Source organism: Rhagoletis zephyria, unplaced genomic scaffold, assembly GCF_001687245.7.
Source record: "Rhagoletis zephyria isolate East Lansing unplaced genomic scaffold, Rhagoletis_zephyria_1.1 Rzeph_scaffold_02074, whole genome shotgun sequence".
Taxonomy (NCBI): Eukaryota; Metazoa; Arthropoda; class Insecta; order Diptera; family Tephritidae; genus Rhagoletis; species Rhagoletis zephyria.
This window is the reverse complement of record NW_016159158.1, coordinates 64,474-86,937: the sequence shown is the minus strand read 5'-3', so window position 1 is coordinate 86,937 and position 22,464 is coordinate 64,474. Positions and strand designations below refer to the sequence as shown.

General features: G+C 32.3%; 2 protein-coding genes across 2 annotated transcripts in view; one reads left to right on the top strand and one right to left on the bottom strand.

Annotated features, from left to right (window-relative positions):
* Prp16 (ATP-dependent RNA helicase l(1)G0007) overlaps positions 1–22,464 on the top strand; it is a 64,530-nt gene that overhangs the window by 6,818 nt on the left and 35,248 nt on the right. The gene's annotated exons all lie outside the window — the stretch shown is intronic.
* On the bottom strand, positions 2,563–20,492 carry l(1)G0469 (lethal (1) G0469 NlpC/P60 domain-containing protein). Its single transcript, XM_017620194.1, has 4 exons — positions 19,059–20,492; positions 3,898–4,076; positions 3,669–3,773; positions 2,563–3,578 (listed from the first exon to the last, which is right to left on the bottom strand). The coding sequence occupies exons 1-4, from the start codon at positions 19,618–19,620 to the stop codon at positions 3,486–3,488; spliced, it is 939 nt and encodes a 312-aa protein (XP_017475683.1). The 5' UTR covers positions 19,621–20,492; the 3' UTR covers positions 2,563–3,485.

Sequence of the window (22,464 nt, the reverse complement as noted above, 5' to 3'; positions counted from 1 at the left end):
ATGGTGCAGGTACTAGTTTTTGTGATATAGCTCCTTCATGTACTCAGCTGAAACTGTGAAGTTTTGGGTGCTATTTATCAACAATTCGCGGCCACCTTAGCCATGTGGTTAGAGGTGTGGATTCCATTCGGTAGAATTCGGGCTCAATCCCCAAGCTTTAGTTATAGAAAAAGTGTTTTCTAATAGCGGTTGCCCATCGACAGGGAAATGCAAATCACCCAGTGTGTTTCTGCCATAACGAAGCTCACAAAAAATCATCTGCCGTTCGGTGTTGGCGTAGAATTGCAAATAGTCATTCCATTTGTGTTACAAACATCAAGCCGCACACCACAAATCAGAGGAGAAGCGCGGCCATGCACTTAGCTAAAATGTGAGCTGGAAATATTTATTTTTATTTTTTTATTAATTTCAAGGAATGATTGTGGTCAAAAAACGAACCTTTATTCAAATTTCGATGCAAAAAAAAATGTTTTTTATATAATTTAATATCATAAGCTTTTCATATATACGAGCGGCTTATCGCTTTATAGACTTACGCGCTAATTTACAGTTTCTACAAATACAATGCGATATTTCTTATGATTTTTATAACGTTTAATTTAAGCAATAAATCTGCGATACATTAAATTCGCATTTTATGTGTTACTATTTAGATGATATATCCATGCATACGTATGCATGTATTTAGTTATGCATATTTGCATGTCTGAATAAGATTTTTTTTAATGTTTTTTGTTTTTTTTTATTTTCTTTATGTTTTACAATTAACAAAACAGATCACATCGATTTCAACTAGCATTGTTGTAAGATTTATATGTATGTATGTATGTTTTTTTTTATGGATTAAGTATACAATTACTTGGCTACCACGCCAACGGTCCTCAACCGAAAAAAATTTATTGTTAAAGCTTAACTGCAACAAATATTATGAGCTACATCGACTTTGTTTTTTAAACAATTAAAAATCAAAAATGTAGTATCTTAACAAATATCTGATATTTATACCTACATGTACAGTTCTATGTACATAGTCCACCGCAAAAACAAATAGGGGCAAACTTTTAAAGTTTATTTCGTGTTAGGGTTTTAAATTTTTACATTTTATTTTTGTTTGTTTTTTTAATTTGCATACTTTCACGATGGTAAAGTTTGTTTTGTGGTCGCTTTAGTAGATCTTAAATCTTAAAAAATAGAAATCAAGTCTTTTTCAATATTAGAAATTCACAGTGTGTATCAGTACGAGTAGCGAAATGCAATACTCGTGGCAGAGATGACTGGCAAAGCGCCATTTCGTCTTTGTATGTATGTATGTATATTTCCTTAAATAACTGTGTGTATGTGCAGTAAATAAGGTTTACGTACAAGTTTCAGGTCATTAATGTTTTCTATATACATATATGTAGGTACATTAGGATGCCTCATCTAAAAAAAAACTTGCGGTTTTCCACCGGAATTATAGAACTTTTTTATTTTAAGACTTCTGCCAAAATATTTCCAAAAATATATTAAGAATTATGAAGACCTTTTAAGCTTAAACTCTTCTATCATCTGAAGTGGTTTTTTGGAAAAAATATTTAAAAAAATTAATTTTATTTATATAAAAAACACGTTATTTAGAGGTGTTTTCAAAAAGATTCAGCTCACTTAAGTTTTAATATTTTTCCGAAATATTTTGGCGGAACTCTCAAAATATAACAAATTTCATAACTTCGATGGAAAAGCAGTAGCGATTGTTTTTTCTTTCTATGGTCTGATTCACCCTAATATACATCTTTACCTTAATTCACAAATGCCCTAACCAACACCTTTTTCGAAATTGCGTTTTTCACAGATTTTGGTAGGATGTATTAAAATACACCTAAAATAAAATTTTAAAAGTGTTAGAACCAAAAACTACGGAGTTGGACATCACTTTTTAAAAGGTCCTACCTGTGAGTGATACTACTTTTAAAATGTTTTTTTGCTTCTCCTGTAAAATAAAAAAAAATGTTGGTTAGGACATTTGTGAATTAAGGGTGCGACATATCGACGGTCCTCTGCAATAACGGCACAACTCAAAATTTCATAGTTTTTAGTTACATATATAGCAGATGTCTCAAAACCGAAGTAGCCAACCCTAACTACTGAACAGTGGCACAAGTCTCATATTTATCGTAAATATTGGCATAAGTCAAAAACTCTCGATATGTTAGTCGTGCTGTTATGTGAAATAACGACACTTTTCGTTTTGTGCCGTTGTTCAGCAATACAAATAGAATTTTTTTCGTTTTACTACTTACTAGTTGTTACTTATTTCGTATTTTTGCAGTCCAACACTTACTAGATCTTTAGATAAAGTCATAATTTGAAAAATTACGTTCCAAGACATATTATTGCTAAGCTACGAAACACAAAATCTTTAATAGGCTCTACTGAAATATATGAAATTTAGAGTTGTGTCGTTATTGCAGAGTACCATCGATATACATACATTTGTATGTTTGTGAGTAATATATATTAACAAGGTATGCATGTGCATATGTATGTAAATGTTGTATCATCACCTGGGTCACCTAGGGTTCGGCTATCGATTCGCGCTCACTACTATATATCATATCTAGTATGCATACTACATGCATGTACATATGTATGTATATGCAACCAAAGCGATCATCAGCAACCAGGAAAATAAAGACGAAAAATAAGAGAACATGCATTATCTGCCTCTCGCGTGATTTGACCACAATTGCGCAACTTATCTAACTTAAGAAAAAAGGAAATAATAAAAAATAAAAAATAAATAACTTAAACAACTGTTCTGCGCATTCATAATACCTTGGTAACTTAGCTCCTTGCTATATTTGCTATTTTTTTTTGCTCTGAAGTACATTTGTGATTTTCAAATAATTGCATTTTTTATTTTGAAACATTTGGTTTGGGTTTTTTCAACAAAATTAAATACTTGTTCCTTCTTCGCATGTGCATGTAATTTACAATTCACTGGCGCCTGCGCACTTAATTTATAATATTTTTTATAAACGATTTTCATAGAGCTTCGAGCGCCAAATTTCTAAAAATTTATCACTGAATACAGTTGCGTGTGTTTTTAACAATATCAATATCAATCGCACAGCAAATCACCTACAAACATTGCATTAGCACACAAATACATATGTATGAATGTTGATACATAAGCATATACATACATACATACATAGGTATGTATGTATGTAGATATGCTCATAAAATCAATGCAACTTTAATATTAGTGCCATACACGTTCTTTATATTAAAATTTTTGTGGTCTTTTCATTTTTGTTTTGTTTTGTTTTGTTTTGTTTTGTTTTGTTTTTTTTTTGTCTTCAGTACAATATTTTTCACTTTATCTCTCTCCATTTTGTTTGATTGATCGTTTGATTGCAAGCGCGAATCTCCTCACTGGATTTGTGGAATTTGCTGAAATCTGAAAACTTCTACGCTGCTAGCCGCACAGGCAGATCATCCGCTCACTTGGATGTGGAGTAGGATTTTTGCTTGTTCATCAGCAGCAGCATGCCGGCGTTCATGCCTACGCTGCCCCATTTAACGCACTCGGACATCTGCGCGTAATGAAAGAGTAGCAATGCAATAAATTAGTACATACATATGTAACTAAAAACTTTTGTAGCTCGTTTTGCTTCTGTACTAACCTGGCGCTTCCGCACATCCTGCTGACGACTGCCATAGCGACACCAATAAACAAAATGCTTGTTGTTGTTCCACAAACTATGCCTGGCCTTGCGCGCAAACGACACCTGTGCGTGTATAATCAAAGTAGAAATATGTTAATAATTATAAGAAATACATATGTACATACATATACTTTCTTTATTGGAATATTTAATTTTAATATAAATATGTCCTTTGGCAGCTGCTTACCTGATTGCGTATGTCCTTTTCGTTATGCGCTGATTTTTCCTTGTCGGCGAAATTATTAATACGAAGTTCCCAGCCTTGATTCCAGATATCCTCAAGCGTTAGTTTGACCATTTTGAATGTACCGTTCTCACGAATTTTTACGGTGAATACTTCAATGGTTTCAGGTTTGGGTTTATTGTCTGCAAATAAAGAGAATTGAGACACTTATTATTGATTGCTGATGAATAAGCGTATATTCGGATATCCGAATATTTGTATATAGGGGGGTAAAACCCTCATATCCGGTTAATATCCTTAAATTTTGCATTTGTGGCAACAACACTAATCGTTCCCATAGGGGTACCGCTATCTATGTGCTTGTAGCTGTCATCTAATAATACTTTTGTTTTCAATTTCGTTGTTTTTCGCTAAGATATTTGTTTTCTACATCCAAATCATAAATATTAACAACAAAATTGTGTTCATTTAAGCGGATGAACCCTTTGCCAAAGAGAGATATGTATGTATGTCTGTATGTAGTAAAAATTCTGTACATTTCCTAAATGTTCTTAAAAACAAAGGAATTAAATGTACTCTTTAGCCTCAAATAAATTTCGCAGTAGTTATAGCCAAAGTGCATTTCATATATACATACATATGTATGTATGTATGTATGGATATTTATCTAATTATTTGCTTGCTGCTTTTATCTAACAACGTTTTTTTTTCAAAGGCAGTCATAAATCAAGACATGTTTGGGAGAGCATTAAACAATGCATGATCCAAGTTCACTGTGCCACCTTGGCGCAACTAAATCTGTTATTTAATTTAGTAATGCTGCCTATACACACAGATAAAACTAGAAAAATCTTTTTTATGTACATATTTACTAATCATATTAAACTCATTTCAAATTAAGAGCGCTGAGATTTCCGTGAATGTGTTTTAAATTCTGCTAGTTTGGAGCTAACGTTTTTTAAATTTTTTTTAACTTGCTATGCTTGTATGTATGTATTTATGCATGTTTGCTTGGGTAAAATCTTCTTTCAGATGAGCTAGACACTTGAAACTTCAAATTTATGTAGCTCAGAACCCGATGGCAAATGCAATATGAATTAAATTGCGCAGTGGCGCAAAAGTCGCGATATTTGATACCACCGTATTTATAGTTCGATGTAGTTCATATGAACTTAGAAAGCTTGTTTTAAAAATATTTTTTTTTTATTATTTATTTATTTTTTAATTCATTATTATTTTTTTTACTAAAATTTTCAACCACTCCAGATACATATACACTTTGTGACCTTTAATGATTTTATAAGAAATTATTTTATTTACGAAAACTCGACAAAGATGCAACAAAATTTCAAACTTCTTCCATAAAAGTAACTTCGAATTTTTTTTTTATATCGAGGAAAACGAATAGCAACTATGAGCAAAAAAATTGCAAAAAATCAACGGTAGCTCCTTCAAACATGCACTTTATCATACAAAAATTTAATAGGCTACAAAACTGCATAGCTAGAATTTGTAATTTTGATGAACATTTATTAAAATTCGTCGGATTTTCATAAATCTTTTATAAAGCTTGAAATTTTGACATAAATGGTTTTTGTTATATAGTGCGCCATACTTATTAAAAACTAATGGACATTCAATAGACAAAGGAAGAATAGCCAAAACTTGTCATTTGCTTATTTTTCGAAATCGTTCTATCTACGAAAATAGCTCAAGAACGCCCTATTTCAGAATTTGATTGTAAAACGCCCTATCTCAGGATTTGTATTAAGAACGCCCTATCTTAGCAAATGTTTCAAAAATTGGGTGTTCTTGGAAAATTTCCTGAGATTTCCAATTCGATCTTCCACTCAGTCGTCGATATACATATATGTATATGTACATATGTATTTTTAACCGACTTCAAAAAAAAGAGGAGATTATCAATTCGTCGGAATATTTTTTAATTTTTCTTTTATGTATGTTACCACATAACTTTGGACCACGATATCGTGTTTAAAGGAAAGGTGATACCTCCAAGATGGTCCCATACCAATTTGGTTTAGATCCGATCGAGAGTCGCTTTTGTTTTTGGCTTAAAAATTACTTGTTATGTTTATTTTCAAATATTTGTTATTTTTATTAAATTTCTTAAGTTTTTACTATACTAACACTGGTGTTTTGAGCTATAATTAGATTTTAAAATTTATATATTTTTTGGTTTTTGAATTTTTTTATTTATTTTTTTTTGTAGTTTCTTACAATAAATTACACGGTTCAACAGAATTTGGTAGTATTTTTTCTCGAAAACGGGACCGAGCTAATCTTATAGATTTTGTGATGCTGATTTGAAGTGAATTTACACAGTTTTTAGAGCCAGTTTTGAGAAAAAAATATGTTGAAGTGTCGAAAAAGGAAAATTTAAAAAAAATAAATTAAAAATAGAATTTGGACGTATTTATGTGTTATTTATTAAATTTTTAGCTTTTACTTTTTTGAAGCCGACTGATTCATTGTCAAAATTTTGAATAAAATTTTTTATTTTTATTAATTGTTGATTTTTTTGTAGTTTTTTACAATATAAAAATGTTGTATCAAATTTTTACTTTTTACTTTTTTAACCGACTTACAAAAAAGGAGGAAGGGTATCAATTCATCGGAATATTGTTTTTTAAATAATGTTGAATCTAAATTTGTATATATTTTTCTTTTTTGTTTTTATAAGTGTTACCGAGTAATTTGCACCACATAAACTGTTTCAATAAGTCTCTTTTTTTATCGGTAATCGATCATGACGAAATTAACGGTACTCCAAAATGCTTATATGAGCATTGAAGTCGGTTGTATTTTTTTGCATAAATATTATTAGGTACTTGTTTTCATTGCTTTTACTATTTCTTCTGAGTTTATTCGTACATAATTTTAATTCAGCCGGCTTTTTGATTGGTAAACAAGCTTTATCTGTGTTTTTTTTGCTGTTGTTAAAAAAGGAAAAACTAAAAATAGCATTAAAGTGCACATTCCAACCATAATTACCATTTTGCAAGTAAACAAATAAATCCTATAAGCGTGCAAATGCATACAACAATGTATGCACATACAATTTGTTCATACATATGTATTTAATTTATAATTCATTTAATTAAATTTCAAGTCACATAATCGCTTTTAAATCTACAAATCAATAAAATTATATGTAGTTTTGTATGTAACTGATGTATATTGCGGCCTACGTGACATATCTTCGCCAACTGTCCTAGCTAATACTTTTATGTATATACATACATACAAATGTATGTACGCATGCATGTTCATTCACAATATTTTTATTCTAAATTAACGTAATATTGCTCGATTAAACTTTTAAATTTTTTTGTTATTGCCACTTTAAGCTTGCCTTTTTGTAATCCACAAATGTGATTGTTCTCTATAACTACCCGCAAGGTTAATAATAAGGGTCCTATCAGTGTATTAGTAATTTACTGAATAGTGACCTCGGCTAATCAGTGTTGAGAAACAATAGGCTCTAAATTGTTTTGGACGAGATGTGCGACAAGGTCAAAAATTTTACTTACAATCCTTGAGATTTTGTTTTCTCTATTTACAATATGTAGTTTACATACAGTTGTGGAAAAAATTATAGCCGCACCACATTTTGACAAGTTTTAACATAGTATTTTTGTTGTTATTTTAGTTACAAACTTTGTATAATATTAAAAAAAATACAACAATTTTTACGTAAAACTACGAGTTTTTTAATTAATTCCTAAAAAATTTTGGTATGCAGCCCATTGAATTCTAGTAGAATATTTTTATTTATTTTTGTCCCATTTGCTTCCATATAACGAACACACACAATTTATTTTTATATGGAGAAAACCGTAGAAAAATTCTAAAAAAAATCAACGGTAATTTTTAGCCTTTGAAACTACACTTTTCAATGGGCTAAAAACTGAATACTCAGAATCTTACTAGGAAATCTAAATAAAAAAGCTCCAAGTTGTTTACGAAAGTTTTTTTTTTGGTAATATTGCACAAAGTTTGAAACGTGGATTTACACGGGTTTTGTTAAGGAATGAACTATATTTTTGTAAGCAAAAAACTAAAAATAAATAACAGCAAAAATATTACGTTAAAACTTATCAAAATGTGGTGCGGCTATAATTTTTTCGACCACTGTAGGTAAGTTGTGTTAATGCACACTTAATTAATGTCAGAGGCGCACTTCTGTTTTTCTTAGCCCCTGATACCTTTGAGTTCAAGTCACATTTTCATCGCACGTTACTTAAATACTGGCATATGTTTGAATGTATGTAGATATTGTCTAAATACTGGCAAGTGCATCATTTTATTTTGTTTTTTTGTAAATTTTTATCTTTCGATTGCGACTTAACTTCCGCACTGAGCCCATGTTGCACATGTTAGAACTCGTGTTCACTTAAATAGCGACTGAGTATCAGTAAAAGTAAAAAATTAAAAAAAGGAAACCTATAAGAAAAGCAGCAGCTACATTCACATAACATAATAAATGACTTATAATTTTATTGTAAACAAGGGAGAATTAAATACATACAAACCTATTAAAAAGAAGCCTAATTCTATTATGATAAGTGTAGTAGCAGCCTATAGTCATATTCAAACAAATGATGTTTTCACTGTACAAGCAATTAGTGAACACTTGTGATTTTTAAATAAAAATTGTTAAATACAATTACTAGTCACTTACATTAAAACAAATTATTGACAGGCAAACACAATTGTCAGTTTGTGATAAAATGTAGTAGAATTGGGAAATTGTTTGTTTCTTATGCCGAATTTCCTCTAGGCATTGAAATGACAAAAAATGTATGCCAATTAAAAAAAATGCCATGTGGAAATGAATTTAATGACAATTTTTTTTAATGTAATGACACAATTTTCTTTTAATGCCCGACTTTGTCATTAGTCATTTTTGCCATTTAACGCCTAATGGAAATCCAGCATTATGCCAAATTTCCACTATGCATTGAAATGACAAAAAATTTGAGGCATTTAAAAAATGCCATGTGGAAATGCATTTATTGAAAATTTTTTCACGATTCTGTGATTAAAATTTTTATTATTTAATGCCTGGTGGAAATCCAGCATAAGAGGAGCACATATGTATGTATCTATCTCGAGTGTTAAATCGAGTATGGATTAAATTGCCAGAAACCGTAAATAAAACAAGTAATTTTTAAGTAAAAACTACTACCGACTTCAATGGCCATTTAAAAATTTTGGAGTACCGTTAATTTCTTCATCACACAAGATAGAACTAAACCAAATTAGTGGGGAGGTACACCTTTCCTACAAAAAAAAAATAATCAAAACGGTCCGTGGTCCAAAGTTATCCCCGGTACATCTTAAAAAATATTCAATGAACTTCTCCTTTTTTTTTAAGTCAGTTAAAAATAAAAAAATGTATACCCTTTTTCAAAATACTTTAAAATTTGTATTGCTAACAATATTTCCTAATGACCTATAAAATTTGACTTTTATTGCTTTAAGCATTATTTTCCTTAATTTCAATTTTTGAGAGCGAAGACCAAAAATTGCCTCATATCAGGCGAATTCATATAAGGTGGTGTTCCGGCGAAGTTAGATTTTGCTGCAGTTGTTTGGTTGTCAAAATGTTGTGTTTGTGTTTTGTTCTGATTAGTGGTATAATTTGTAGTGTAGTTTTTTTTGTTTTTGGACGACGCTCACCTTGTATGAATTCGCCTTGCCCATATATTTTGACCAGAAAATATTCGGCAATTTTGGCTTCTTTCTGTTTGTTAAGTAATCGAACCTAAGGGAAAACAATTACCATTTCGGTAGAAAATAACCAAAACAGCAACCTTAAAGAAGAACGACGTTCTGCCTGAACAACTTCTTCATTCCGAATTGCGCTGTCAACTTTAAAATTTGTGACACCTAATAAAATTTCCTGCTTGAGATTCATGTACACATTTTAATCCTGCTTCAAAATTAGGGCCAAAATACCCATTACGACAGGAGTTAAGGAGTTAAAATGTTCGACAAAAAGGTGCTCGATACATTTTACTATAGTTTCTGAAGATAAGAATTATTACTGAAGTTAATTTATACACAAAATTTCATTTAAAATGATTAATTTGTGACCAAATGTGGAAACTTCAAGCAACTGGAAAAATTGTGAAGGGGTGAAAGCAAATCCTTTCCGTGTTTGAATACTAACGTTTGAGCACTATTTCGTTGAGGCCCCAAAATGGCTGCCTACAGTGTAATTCGATTAAATATTTATAACCATATGGCTGATTGTGGTGTGATTCTCTGTTGTTATTTTAAGTAACTTTTTTATATAAAAAAAAAAAATATAAATATATTTTGCTCGCCTTCCGGCATCATCTCTGCTGATAAAATTCGTGCATCTTGTTTGCTTGTTTTTATGTCTTCTTTTATTGTATGTTTGTATGTATGTACATATGCACATAAAAGAAATTGCTTGGGTGTACTAGGGTGATTGACTAGCTTTTTCCAAACAGGTTTCACGCTTTTTTTTTTGGATATCTATAGGCTTTTTTATGAAATCTTGATTTTTCGAATTTCGAATGAACCACATTTTCGTTTCATACAAATCTTGACTTCTCAATAAAAGTTTCGAGTTTTTCGAACTTTTTCCGGTTTAAGGGAAAGTTCTAAATAGTTTTAAAACTATATAACTACTATGTTATTGAGGGATGAACAGTGTATCATATTTAATTCCAATAAATGAAAGATTGACGCTTAAGCATTTTCTACGCGTTTGACCCAGTTTGTCCTTCAATTTGTATTCTGCTTCTTCATGTTGTGACACAAATGGAGAGATCTACACTTTCACTCCACCTTCGAAGAAGCTTTTTGTAGCCATTGTCTACCGAAGGGAATGTTGCTGGGACTCAACTACGACGGCCAGACCACTACTCACATCCGAACTAAGTCAGAAAAAAATGCAATAAGGTATTAAAAAATGTGAGTTTTATTTGCTTCAATATTGATTAAAAAAAGCTTTTAACTCATTTTCTAAATAAAAGCTATCTTTGCTGCTAATAGTTTTTTTTAGTAATTTTTGATCATGACTTCATACCAACACAAGCATTTTCTCTATATGACAACTATGTCAAATAATAATAATTCTTAATTTCAAAATTGAGAACCGGTTTTTTTCAAATTGGAATTCGAATAACTCGAAAACCGGTTTTGGAAAAAGGCGAATAATCGAACACCCTATTGTATACCTATGTGAATATCTGAAGCACATTTTTTCATTTAATTTTAATTTTTTTTCATAATTTCGTGAAAAGTAGGAGCTAGAGAGGAAAGTTAATTCGAGCAAATGCTGTTGTTGCGCATGCGAATAAAAAATACGACCCGTGTATTAGAACGATAAGAATGGCGATAGATCTATTACTAACGATATCGATAAATTTATCGATAATCACGGCGATAACAAATCGATAATTTATATCGATAACAAATCGGTACCTTTTATCGATAACAAATCAGTACCTTTTATCGATAACAAATAGGAGGGGCTTCTGGGGCCACTTTTTCATCTTTTAAAGCGATGTGCTTCCCATGCTTTCTCCTTTTTTTCTATAGAGTGACCAAAGTGTCGGAGTTCTCTTAGAAGGGAAAAGTTTGCATGAAATATTGATGCGATAGAAATTAAATTTTATGGCAGACACGCAGCGACATGCCTATTGAGATTGTCCCCCAGAGAAGCGCTCCCCATATTACCGACTGGGTATCTAGCATATAATATTTCCGAATTACTTAGCTAAGATACCTATGGTTATTTTCCCTTTTCCAGTTGGGTGGGAGTAAAACTTGCACAAAAGTTACTTGTAAGTACATGTCTCTATACCTATGCATACGGTGACCATCCGTTCTTTATTTTAAAGTCCTTTGTTTAAGCAACGGTTCTTTATAATTTTTTTTCAAAATGAAGGAGCTCTGCATTTTTCAGAGGTAAATTTTTAAACACAGAATATGAAAAATAATTTTTTTTTCCTTATATAATATAATGAAAACCTTCGCCAGTTCGTTTCGCACCCCACTTAAGGGTTTTTATTTAATAGGATTGTGAATTTTTATTTGATCATATTAAATTTCTTAATGAAGAAAAAGTGGCAATTTTGAAGAAAATGTATTTTCCTGTTGCAGTTAATAAATGTTACATAACAAAGACTAGTAGAAAACAAACGTATGGTTCCCCAAAACGAAAAAATTACAAAAAAATGTTTGAAATGTTATAAAAAAATTTTCACCAAAATACATTTTTTTTTGGTTTTTATTAAAAATTGGTTGAAAAATTAAGACTGTGATGAATATTAAATTCCAATTTTGAACCACTCTGTGCTGGCTTCGGCGTGCAGTATGAATTATTGTAAACGCATTTTGGCAGCAAAGGATGGCTAAGTCCTTGAAAAGGATTTGGCTTCATTTTTCGGAATCGGTTAATTAACTGGTAAATATTTGATTAAATGACGATATGGGCAAGGAACTTTTATCATACAAGTTGTATAAACGTATTATTTTACATTGGTTAATATGGTCACCGTATCTATACATATACAAATATGCACTTGCAACGCAAACTAAAGAAATGATAGTTAATAATTCAGTGCAAATACTGAGTAAAATATTCCTTTAAATGTTGTAAAATTAATTTAGCTCTTATCGCATTCGCGCACAACTAAGTAAATAAAAGTACCAATCTACGGGTATATAAATAAGACTTACTCAAGCGATTTAAATTGCAATAGATGTAAAGCACGCGACTATCGTTACAAGCAAACGGTTGTATACAGACATAATGCACTTAAGTAGGTACGTTTATGCAGATGTATCTATGTACATTTGTACCCCATATGTTAGTTATTTCACCACAGTAATCACCCCTAAGATCTACCCGATTCAAGAATTTATTCTGCCATACAAACAAAAATGTAAAAAATTTGTAATAAACTGCTGTCCGATATGAAAGATATGTACGTGACTATAGTATACATACTTCTATATGTTTGTATGTAAGTATATATGCATTTGAGTGAGCGCACTTTTTAACACACATTTATTGACTTAAGAGAGCACGATATTTTAAATACACAGTGGTGAGTTTTTAAGTAATTTTAAGAGTACGCTCTTCGAGCACCGATTTGACAACGTAATAAAACAAATTATATATCAAATTCCCATATTGAAAAACCACTTAAAAAACAAGTAGATAATAAAACAAATAAATTTAGTACGTATGTATGTATGTACATAGCGCCACACGATACCCCACAGTTGGCAAATAAAATTAGTGGCCAAAAGCACCTGCCTGCCTCCCCATCATAGTATGCGTACCAGTTTCTGCAGAGCAAGTCTGTTTTTTTAGCTGCACGAGTTCGAATTGAAATCGGTCTTGCTATAGTTAGCGGACGGAGATTGCGATAATCATACTTATGTTCATATGTACATGCATGTATTTTTCTGTTTGAATCTTCACAGACTTTGCAGTTCGTTGCAGCATAGTTTTTGAGCCACTATTACATATCTACATATGTACATATGTAGGTACATTATTTCTTAACAAAATGCACTTACTGTGAGTTCTAGTTATTATCTATTCTTACTTGTATGTACAGTTAACAGCAATAGTCTTGATACACATCTTTTTTAAATATTCACAAAATTTTTAAAACTAAAATCTTTTTGTTATTTTTTATAACAATATGGATCACGCTTTAAATAAAATTATATAAACCAAGGTTTTAAGCCTTATATAAAATTCAACAAATTTTCATCAAAACTTTCAACTTTTTAATCAGATTTTTTAATAAAATTTCCAGTACGCAGTTTTATAGCCCTTTCAGTTTTAGTGTATTGAATTTTAATGTGTAAAAACTATGTGGCTAAGAAATTTCGTTGATTAAAAAAAAAAAATCTATCGGTTCTACGCATTTTCCTCCATATACGAGTACATAAAATCCATACTTCGTATGGAAGAAAATGCGTAGAACCGTCAGAAAAAGTGTTAAAAATCAACGCGATTTCTTGCCACACAGTTTTTACACATTATTATACTAAAATTGAATGGGCTATAAAACTGCATACTGGAAAAAAAATTTAAAATTTTGATGAAAATTCGTTGAATTTTCCTTAATTTTGTATAAAGCATGATCCATAAAAAAAAAAAAATTTAGCGTTCAAAATTTTGTTAATATTTAAAAAAGACATGGTGTATCTAGACTTTTGCTGTTAACTGTATCTATCTAATACTTTTTGTACTCTCCGTCTTCTGTTATTATTTTTTTTGGTATTTTCAGGTACTTAAACTCACTCCGTTACTCTCATGTGCTAAAGGTGAAGTGTGCCAACCGGCACGTCATTCATTCATTCGGTTTTTGTTCATGTTTTTCTAGAATATTCGCACCGGTTGTGTCAGATTTTTATTTCTTTTGTTTAAGTGCTTTCAGGTTTATTTACCAGTTATGGTAACCAACTATGTAGAGACTGCGCGTTGTAGAGATTGTTTATGCAAAGCATAAAATTTCAATATTTAAACTGAAATTGCAGCGGATTGATTTGTGTTTGTATGCTCTTTATGTACCATTTTTATTGTTTATTGGGCAGGTAATTAGATTAGATTACTCAGTGATTTTATTATAAATACATAGGTACCTACATGTGTTTGTGTCCGCGTTTTTTAATAATAGTTTATTTAAAGCATTTCAAATGACGTGCTTGCTTACATACTCGTACTTAAGCAAGTATGCTGGGTAATTTTGTTCCAGTCATACATATGTATGTATGAGTTTCTTAATTTAAATTGAAACTGCTCTGAATAAATCATCTTTTTATTGCCCCAAATACAAGTCATTATTTTTTTTTGTATTTTTGCAAATTGCGTCATAATTGTTGATTATAGTTAGTGATGTGCTGGGTTGATACCTTTAAGTATTGATAAATACCGATTTGAAAAGTATCCAATACATTCGATACTCGGTAACGATATGTTGAAATTTCTAATAAGAGCGAACAATAGCCAAAAATATGGAATTAAACCGGTTCAACGGATCCTCGCTCATGGAGATAGTAGAGCCTATAATTGTGAATAAAATAGTAAATGCGTGTTTGTATATATATTTTCCACATAGGTTTTATGGCAATGGTGCGATAAGACACCGTAATGGGGATTTCTAAAACTTCTTACAGAGGTTGCCCTAAATTTCTCATTCCCTTGTTCCAAAAATATATCCAACCAGAATTTAGAGAGTACACGTTAGCTTGGAACATACGCCGTCATAATGCAAATAGAAATCAATGTTCTTTGATGAGAGAAATATCATAGGCATAGAAAAAAATCTAATAATGTTCTCACGAAAACTTTTTTAGTTGGTAAGACTGTTGCGATAAGTACAAGAAGGCGTTGTTGATAACGGCAATATTGCTGAGATACGCTTGGCGTACTTGTTCACCGCACGCGTTATGCTTGCAAATCCACATTGGTCATTTTTTGAGAAAAGCATCATCTTATTTGTACCTTTTGTGTTCTTTAGGCGAAATAATTTTTTCCAAATTTTATTGAATCGGTATCGGGTACCGAAACTTCTTTAAAGTATTGGGTACCGACAATTCAGCACATCACTAATTGTATTGACAGTGGTTTAAAATTTCATTAAGAGTAAAACGTAATTTCTGATAAGTATGTAGTGAACATAAATTACTCACTTGCACCTTTTCCATCTCAGCAAGAAATGTTTGCGTTTGTGCACATACTTACACAATAAATTTAAGTTCAAAAATGCGGTGGTCGCTGAAGAAATGAAGCTTTTGTTTCGTTTTCCTCGTTTTAGCGGTATTGTCATACAATTTTCTGGTTACTTCGCTGACCAATTCAAGAGAAAGGTTCTAGCATACATATCTGACAGATGTTAAAAGGATGTTATTTGCCCTTGTTTCTTGAAAGTGTTCGCTGTTTCCACTATTTGAAATTTGAACTAAACTGTTCCATATTGTGACATAGTCCCAGACTACCCTAATTTTATCTTATAAACGACTTCGAACAAATTCAAGGGAATAAGATTCATTGCTCAAAATACTTGCGCGTAACAAAATCGAATGAATCCATGATCGCAAGAATCGAAAAAAGCAATTTTTTTTTTAAGGTTCATTACATTAAAGGTTGTATAGTTTTCACCTCCGAAAAAGAAAAAAAACTTAAAACGTAATTTTTAAAGTAATTCTAAGGGTCTAGGTAATTTTTTTTTTTTATCCAACGAGCATATTTTTTCTTCATCTCAATATCTTTAAGATAATTCTACTTTCATTTCGCTATCTGTTCTCGTTCTCGACTTATGTATGTATTAAGTCTTTGTCACAAAAAAAAATAAATTTTTCGCACTGTTGCCGAGAATGGCGTCAGTGGAGGAAACTTAATTATTACCCTACATACATAAAATATGTATGCTAAGTGCTTGAATGAAAGCAATGTACCTATTCAAGTGAAGCAGGCTGTACATATTTTATTTTCACAAAATCACAATTAGTGATGTGCATAAATATATGTGAATATGTTGTTCTAAAAATAGATAATAAAATACACATTCGGAATCAAGCTCGTCTTTCGCTTAATAAACCCGTAAAAAGTAACATTAAAGAACACGTGAATTTATCAGCTGATTAACGCGTTGTTGCTAACTGCTTGTCGTAGGGTTTTTATCACATGCAAATATTTTTAGCCCATCGTGATTTTATTTATCACTTGTTTACTGCTTATGTTCTCGTTGTTAATTTAAAAGCACTCAATTTGAATCAAATACTTAACCACGGAATAATTATTATTATTTTTATTTATTTAGCAATGCTGTCTTTTAATCTAATTACGAAACCGATCAATTTGGAGCATTTCGACCAGTAGTTTGTCTAAATGAGGCTCGTGCCTACAATTTAATGAATTGTATGTACTATGTAAATGTATACGTAAATATACATACACATGTTATTCTCAATCACTAGGACACGCTTAAAGCACTCAATTAGCACTAAAAAAGTAAAAAAAAACGAGTAAAGAAGTTCGGGCGAAACCGAATTTTATATACCCGGCGCAGGTATAAACTATCGTCGTTCCAACTTTCTTTAAACTACTTAAAAGTCTATAACAGTTTTATTTATTGTTAAAATATTGTTGTTAGTCAAGAATGATAGAATACAAGATTGCGCCGATTAGAGAGGATTTTTGAGAATAACTTTTGTGTGACGTCACACTGGTGCAATTGTGAGAGAGAAATGCCAAAACGTGAGCAAGAATGGAAGAAGAAAAAATGTTGCAAGAAAAATGTAAACAAGTTGCACCAGTGTGACGTCATGCAAACAACGATTCTGTCAAATTCGTTAAGAGAGGAATAGCGGTCTGAGATCGGCGCAACCTTTGTATTCTCTCAATCGTGGTTGTTAGTATTAACTTGGAGTAAATGAACGTTCTGTTATTGAAATATCGGAGTTTTCGTATATCCGAAAATTGCCGTTACAAGGGAAGCCGTTGAAGTTTTAGTCCGATTTGAATAATTTTCAACGAATTGCTTTTTCATACCAAGGGTATTAAATGCACCGAGTTTACCGCGGTACACACTTTTGATCATAATTGGGCGGAGGCACGCCCAAAATCCAAGAGTTTATAATAATTTAATTTTATGCTTAGTGGTCCTTGAAATAATCGATTTTGAGTCAATTAGCTTCAGTAGTTGCTGATTTATCGCAGTTTCGTGTTTCTGTAAATTACCGTTATATGGGAGGTGGGCGTGGTTATTGCCCGATTTCAAAGAATTTCAACAGATTTCTTAGCTGGATCCTAAGCACGGCTCATAGCGAGTTTGGTAAGGATTGGTGAAGCGGCTGCTAATATACAATATTTCAACGTAAGTGGGCGGGGTCACGCCCCTTTTCCAAAAATTTCATAATAATATTTTGCACTAAAATTCTACTTCACGTGCTGATTTTGAAGAATTTGGATCCAATATTTACTGAAATATCATAGTTTTTGGTCGCGTGGTTTGAGGCGTGGTTACATTCCGATTTCGCTCGTTTTCAATAGCAACCTACCTTGAAGGGAAACCTATGTACATACATATGTATATACCAAATTTCGTTGAGATAACTAAATTTTTGCTCGAGTTATCATGTACACGGATAGACGGACGGACGGACGGACGGACAGTCATGGCTTAATCGACTTATCCTTTCATTTTGTCATTTATGTATACATTTGTCTATATCTATCTCGATTCCGTTAGGTTGTTACTCGGGTATTAAAAATGTTAATACAAATACATATATTTTTTATTGCACTTAAAAGTTAATTAACTAAATAGAAATCTAACTTAAAGCCAATATCTGCAGTCCTCAAAATAATTAATTTGCTTGCACTTATGCATAAATAAAAATTTTATCACCTCTTAAAATCGACAACGTCACGTGGCCGTCCATATCTAAACCTTGACTAACAGTATTTAACAACAATAATTATCTAATCTCCATGTATTATTGTTTATTAGGCATCAGCGTCATAGGATGAGTGTACAAATTTTGTTTATATATATATATATCATTAAAACATGGCTTTATTACAAATATATGTACATACCTATGTATGTATGTATACTAATTAGGTAAATTTTCACTTTCATTTTTTTCCACTGAAAACGTGTTTGTCTCACTGCAATTGCTAATTAAATATCCGCGCTTCCTACCTGGAATAATATTGTACAGGTATTTATGTAAGCCTTACATCTAAATTATCTGCACCGCTGACGAGAATACGTTTAGCAATGCATATGTATGTATGTACATACATACGTACATATTTGAGTTAAATACATATACACTTGTTGTTCATTGGCCCCAGCATTTAATCTGACCTAAAAAACTGTTCAAGCCTTCGTAAAAAACTTAAACACGTACATATATATTTAAGTACATACATACATACATACATATTTATCAGCATGCTAAGCCCTATTTTACCCGCTCAACGTCCCAAAACCGCGCCACAAATTGTCGTAGGTACGACTAGTTCATACAAACCCACTTTTTACCTATATGCACATAAGTACTTACATACATATGTACATACATACACACATATTTCACCAATTGTCCTTCGTTCGTTTACTCACCTTTTGCCGTTTTGCACAGGACAATGCCGAACCATGACGTCATTGGTGTTTCGTTTTCATCCTGCGTTCGCAGTGACAGCTTCAGCGCCACCTCATCCTCATCGTCATTGTCATCGTCCACATCATATTCGTCGACACCACTGCCACCGCTGCCGCTGCTATTGCTGCGCATAGTACGTTTATTAGTTGTACTGTTGTTGGTGTTTGCGCTGCGCACTTCGACAATGAAGCCACATTCGACGACAGCACAGAAAATACGTTGCTCATCGCGTTTGAACCACTTGGATTCGCGCAGCTTTTGCACTGCAACCGAACTGCCAAAAGTCGCAGTTTTACTGTGTAAATGCGCCAATAAACTTAACCCGCTGGCCGTACTGGCGCCACCGCCGACAACACTACCGCCGCCGCCGCCTCCGCCTCCGCCTCCTCCTGTGCCCCCGCTGCCATTTGCCGATGCTGCTGCATTGTTCGACTGATGGTTGTGACCCTGGAGTGGCCACCACTTGAGCGCATTCACAAAACTATGTGAGCGATTTAGATTTGTGGTTGTTGCACTTGTCATTTTAAGGCTGTTGTTGTCGTCGTCGGTATGGACTCTGTTTGTATCACTGTTACTATCACCGTTGTTGCGTTGCTTTGCTGTAAATATTGAACCAATTTTATGGTCAGTGCCGTGTGGCGTATGGGTAGCTAAGCGAATACAATTTGCTGCACCAATTTTGTTGCCCTCGAGAAATGCAAGTGGTGTACAAGAAAAAATTTATTTCGCTTTTTTACTTGTTGTTGTTGTAATTTTTCAAATGTATTCAGTACGTGAAGTGCGGGTACGCTTTTGTGACTTTCACTATGTGTATTTGCTTCTGTTTCGCCGTTAAAAATTTTCACTTAAGGTTTTCACAAATTTTCTATGGCTGAAAATTGCAATTCGTTGCGTGCCTCACGCAACTTTTTCGCGTTTAGCTACTTTTTTACTTGACTACTTTTGGCAAAAGTTTGATTTTTATTCGTGTTTTCTGGCTTTTAGTTAACTTGTGTGGTGTTATAACAAACAAAAACTGTTGTTCCTGTGATTATTGTATCACTAAAATGCTCTTTGGTTGTTTCATTCGCAGTGGGTGCGGTTTAAATAGAAAAAAATGATTTGATTAATGTGAAAAGATTTGTTCTTTTTCAAATATCTGTAGATAATGATATATTTTTCTTTAACAAATTTCACAAGTTGTTGAAAAATTCTCAGTTTTACTCGTAAGTTTTCGCAAAATCGAACAGTTGCGCTAAATTCCAATTCACTTCTGCTCTGCAAGAGACCTTAAAGGCGAATACCAGCTATTCGCACTGAATGTGTTTATTTAAAGCCGGTTTCACTCGCTCACTCTTGGCGCTACAATACATGTGCGCTACGAGAAACGCGTCTGGCCGATGGTGGCAGTTGATTCTCTTATCTCAATGGGGCCCCCCAAAATACTTAGCTCCTTACTTTGTAGTTAAATATGTACATATATTAATGTAGGTGCTCATGTATACATATCAGCATTCAAGTGTGGTGAATACATTTTGCTTCGCTCGTGACTACTTACTCAACTTACTCTTTTTAATCTAATTTTTTCTTCAGAAAACAGAAAACGTGAAAAAAATATGGGAGATATGAAAAAATGTGATTATCTGGTGCGAGGTGAAGAGAGAAGAAAATTTTTCTCTGGCTTGTATTATTTTTTTTTTGTGTTTTAATAATAATGAATGTACATACATATGTAGCTAGCATTCGTACAGCTAGCACTGTTGCCAACATAGTGCTTTTCTTAATTCAGAACGTGAAAATTTTTGAGTTTGGTTCTTGGTGCTTTTTTTTAGTTTGAAGACACCAAAACTGTAAATCTGAAACAACAATGGAAGTTAAATTTAGAGCAAATGAAAGTCTCGTAAGGAACTTTACAAAAATGGAAACAAAATCATGGCACAATGACAATCATAAGCGAAAGAATGGTTTGGGCTGTATTTGTTACATTTTTTACGAATATTAAAAAATAAGACACTTTAAAAAGCGAAATCAAATTTTGTTGTTTCAGGTGTGAAACGGTAGGAAAGAAAAGTTCTTTACATTGCTTTAGTTCTCGAGATCATAAGAGCATACAGTGTAGATTTAAACTTCCAAATAGTTCATGAAACTTAATTTCTTGTTGTTACTTTCATTTGATAGGAATTGTAGAAAAAATTAAGCAAAACGAAGAAAAATGAATATTTAAGCATCGCAAATCTAAGCCAAACGGCAACGCCGGACACAGCTGCAAATTAGAAAACAAGAACAAAAATGTTAACGTTGCGTCGTTTGGACGAAAATATTTGAATTTATAGAAAACAGAAAAAAACACAAATTTTTATAAATTTGAATCGGCACACCTACAATAAAATTTTTTATGCATACAAAGTCCATTAAAAAACGCGATTTTTCTTGGGTTTTAGTGCTTTTTCAAATTCGAAACTTGGCAACACTGCCAGCTAGCCGCATACCATAAAAATGTTGGTGTGACACAAAAGGTGTTAATTATGAATTTTTCTTTAATAAGCTTTTAATATCAAATGCAATCCAACTTCCATACATATACATATATGTACCTGTGTTTGTATATTGTTTCTTACCGTAATTTTAATAAAATGAATGTATGTATATATGATATGTATAATATTGCGTGCATTTTTTGGTGTGCTAAATTGCGTTGCTTGGTAAAATGTGATAGATTATCTATACAAAAGTTAGAAAGTAAAACATTTTCTATTTAACAAAAAAAAAATTGTAAAAAATGTAGCGGCCCATAAATTCTACTACTAATCTAGTGCTTTTTTTGTAACTCAAGGCGAATTCATGCATATGCGCAGCAGACCTCAACCTCCCAGGTTCTGTCTTGAATCATCGTCTTTATCCTCCTACTCCGGGACCTTGCCCTCATGCGGGGAAAGTGTTTGCCACTTCTGTGTTCAGCCGAGAGAGGTAGCTGTTAAGACGGTGGCACCACCCAGAACAGAGTTTTGCTAGGGTGCATCTCGTCTCTCTCTTGGCAGTTCCGTTTCCTCTACATTTATGGGCGGCGGTCGACCGCCATTTTTGCAAATAAAAACATTTTTTTTTTTATCTTTGTTAATATCCCGAAAACGTGCATTTTAATAAAAATGAATTATAAACAAAATATAGCAAGATTCAATTACCTTTTATTTAATGTAACACTTGTTTTGATCGTTGTAAAAATTTTTAGGGAAAACTTTTTTTCTGTAATCAAAAAACCGTTAACTATAAAACCAAATAAATTTAAAAAAGCAGCTCCTTAAACCTCTTACAAATTAAATTATGCTTCCATTAAAAGAAAAATTGAAAATCCGTCAAGAGTTGTAGGCTGTACACCTATTTGAATAG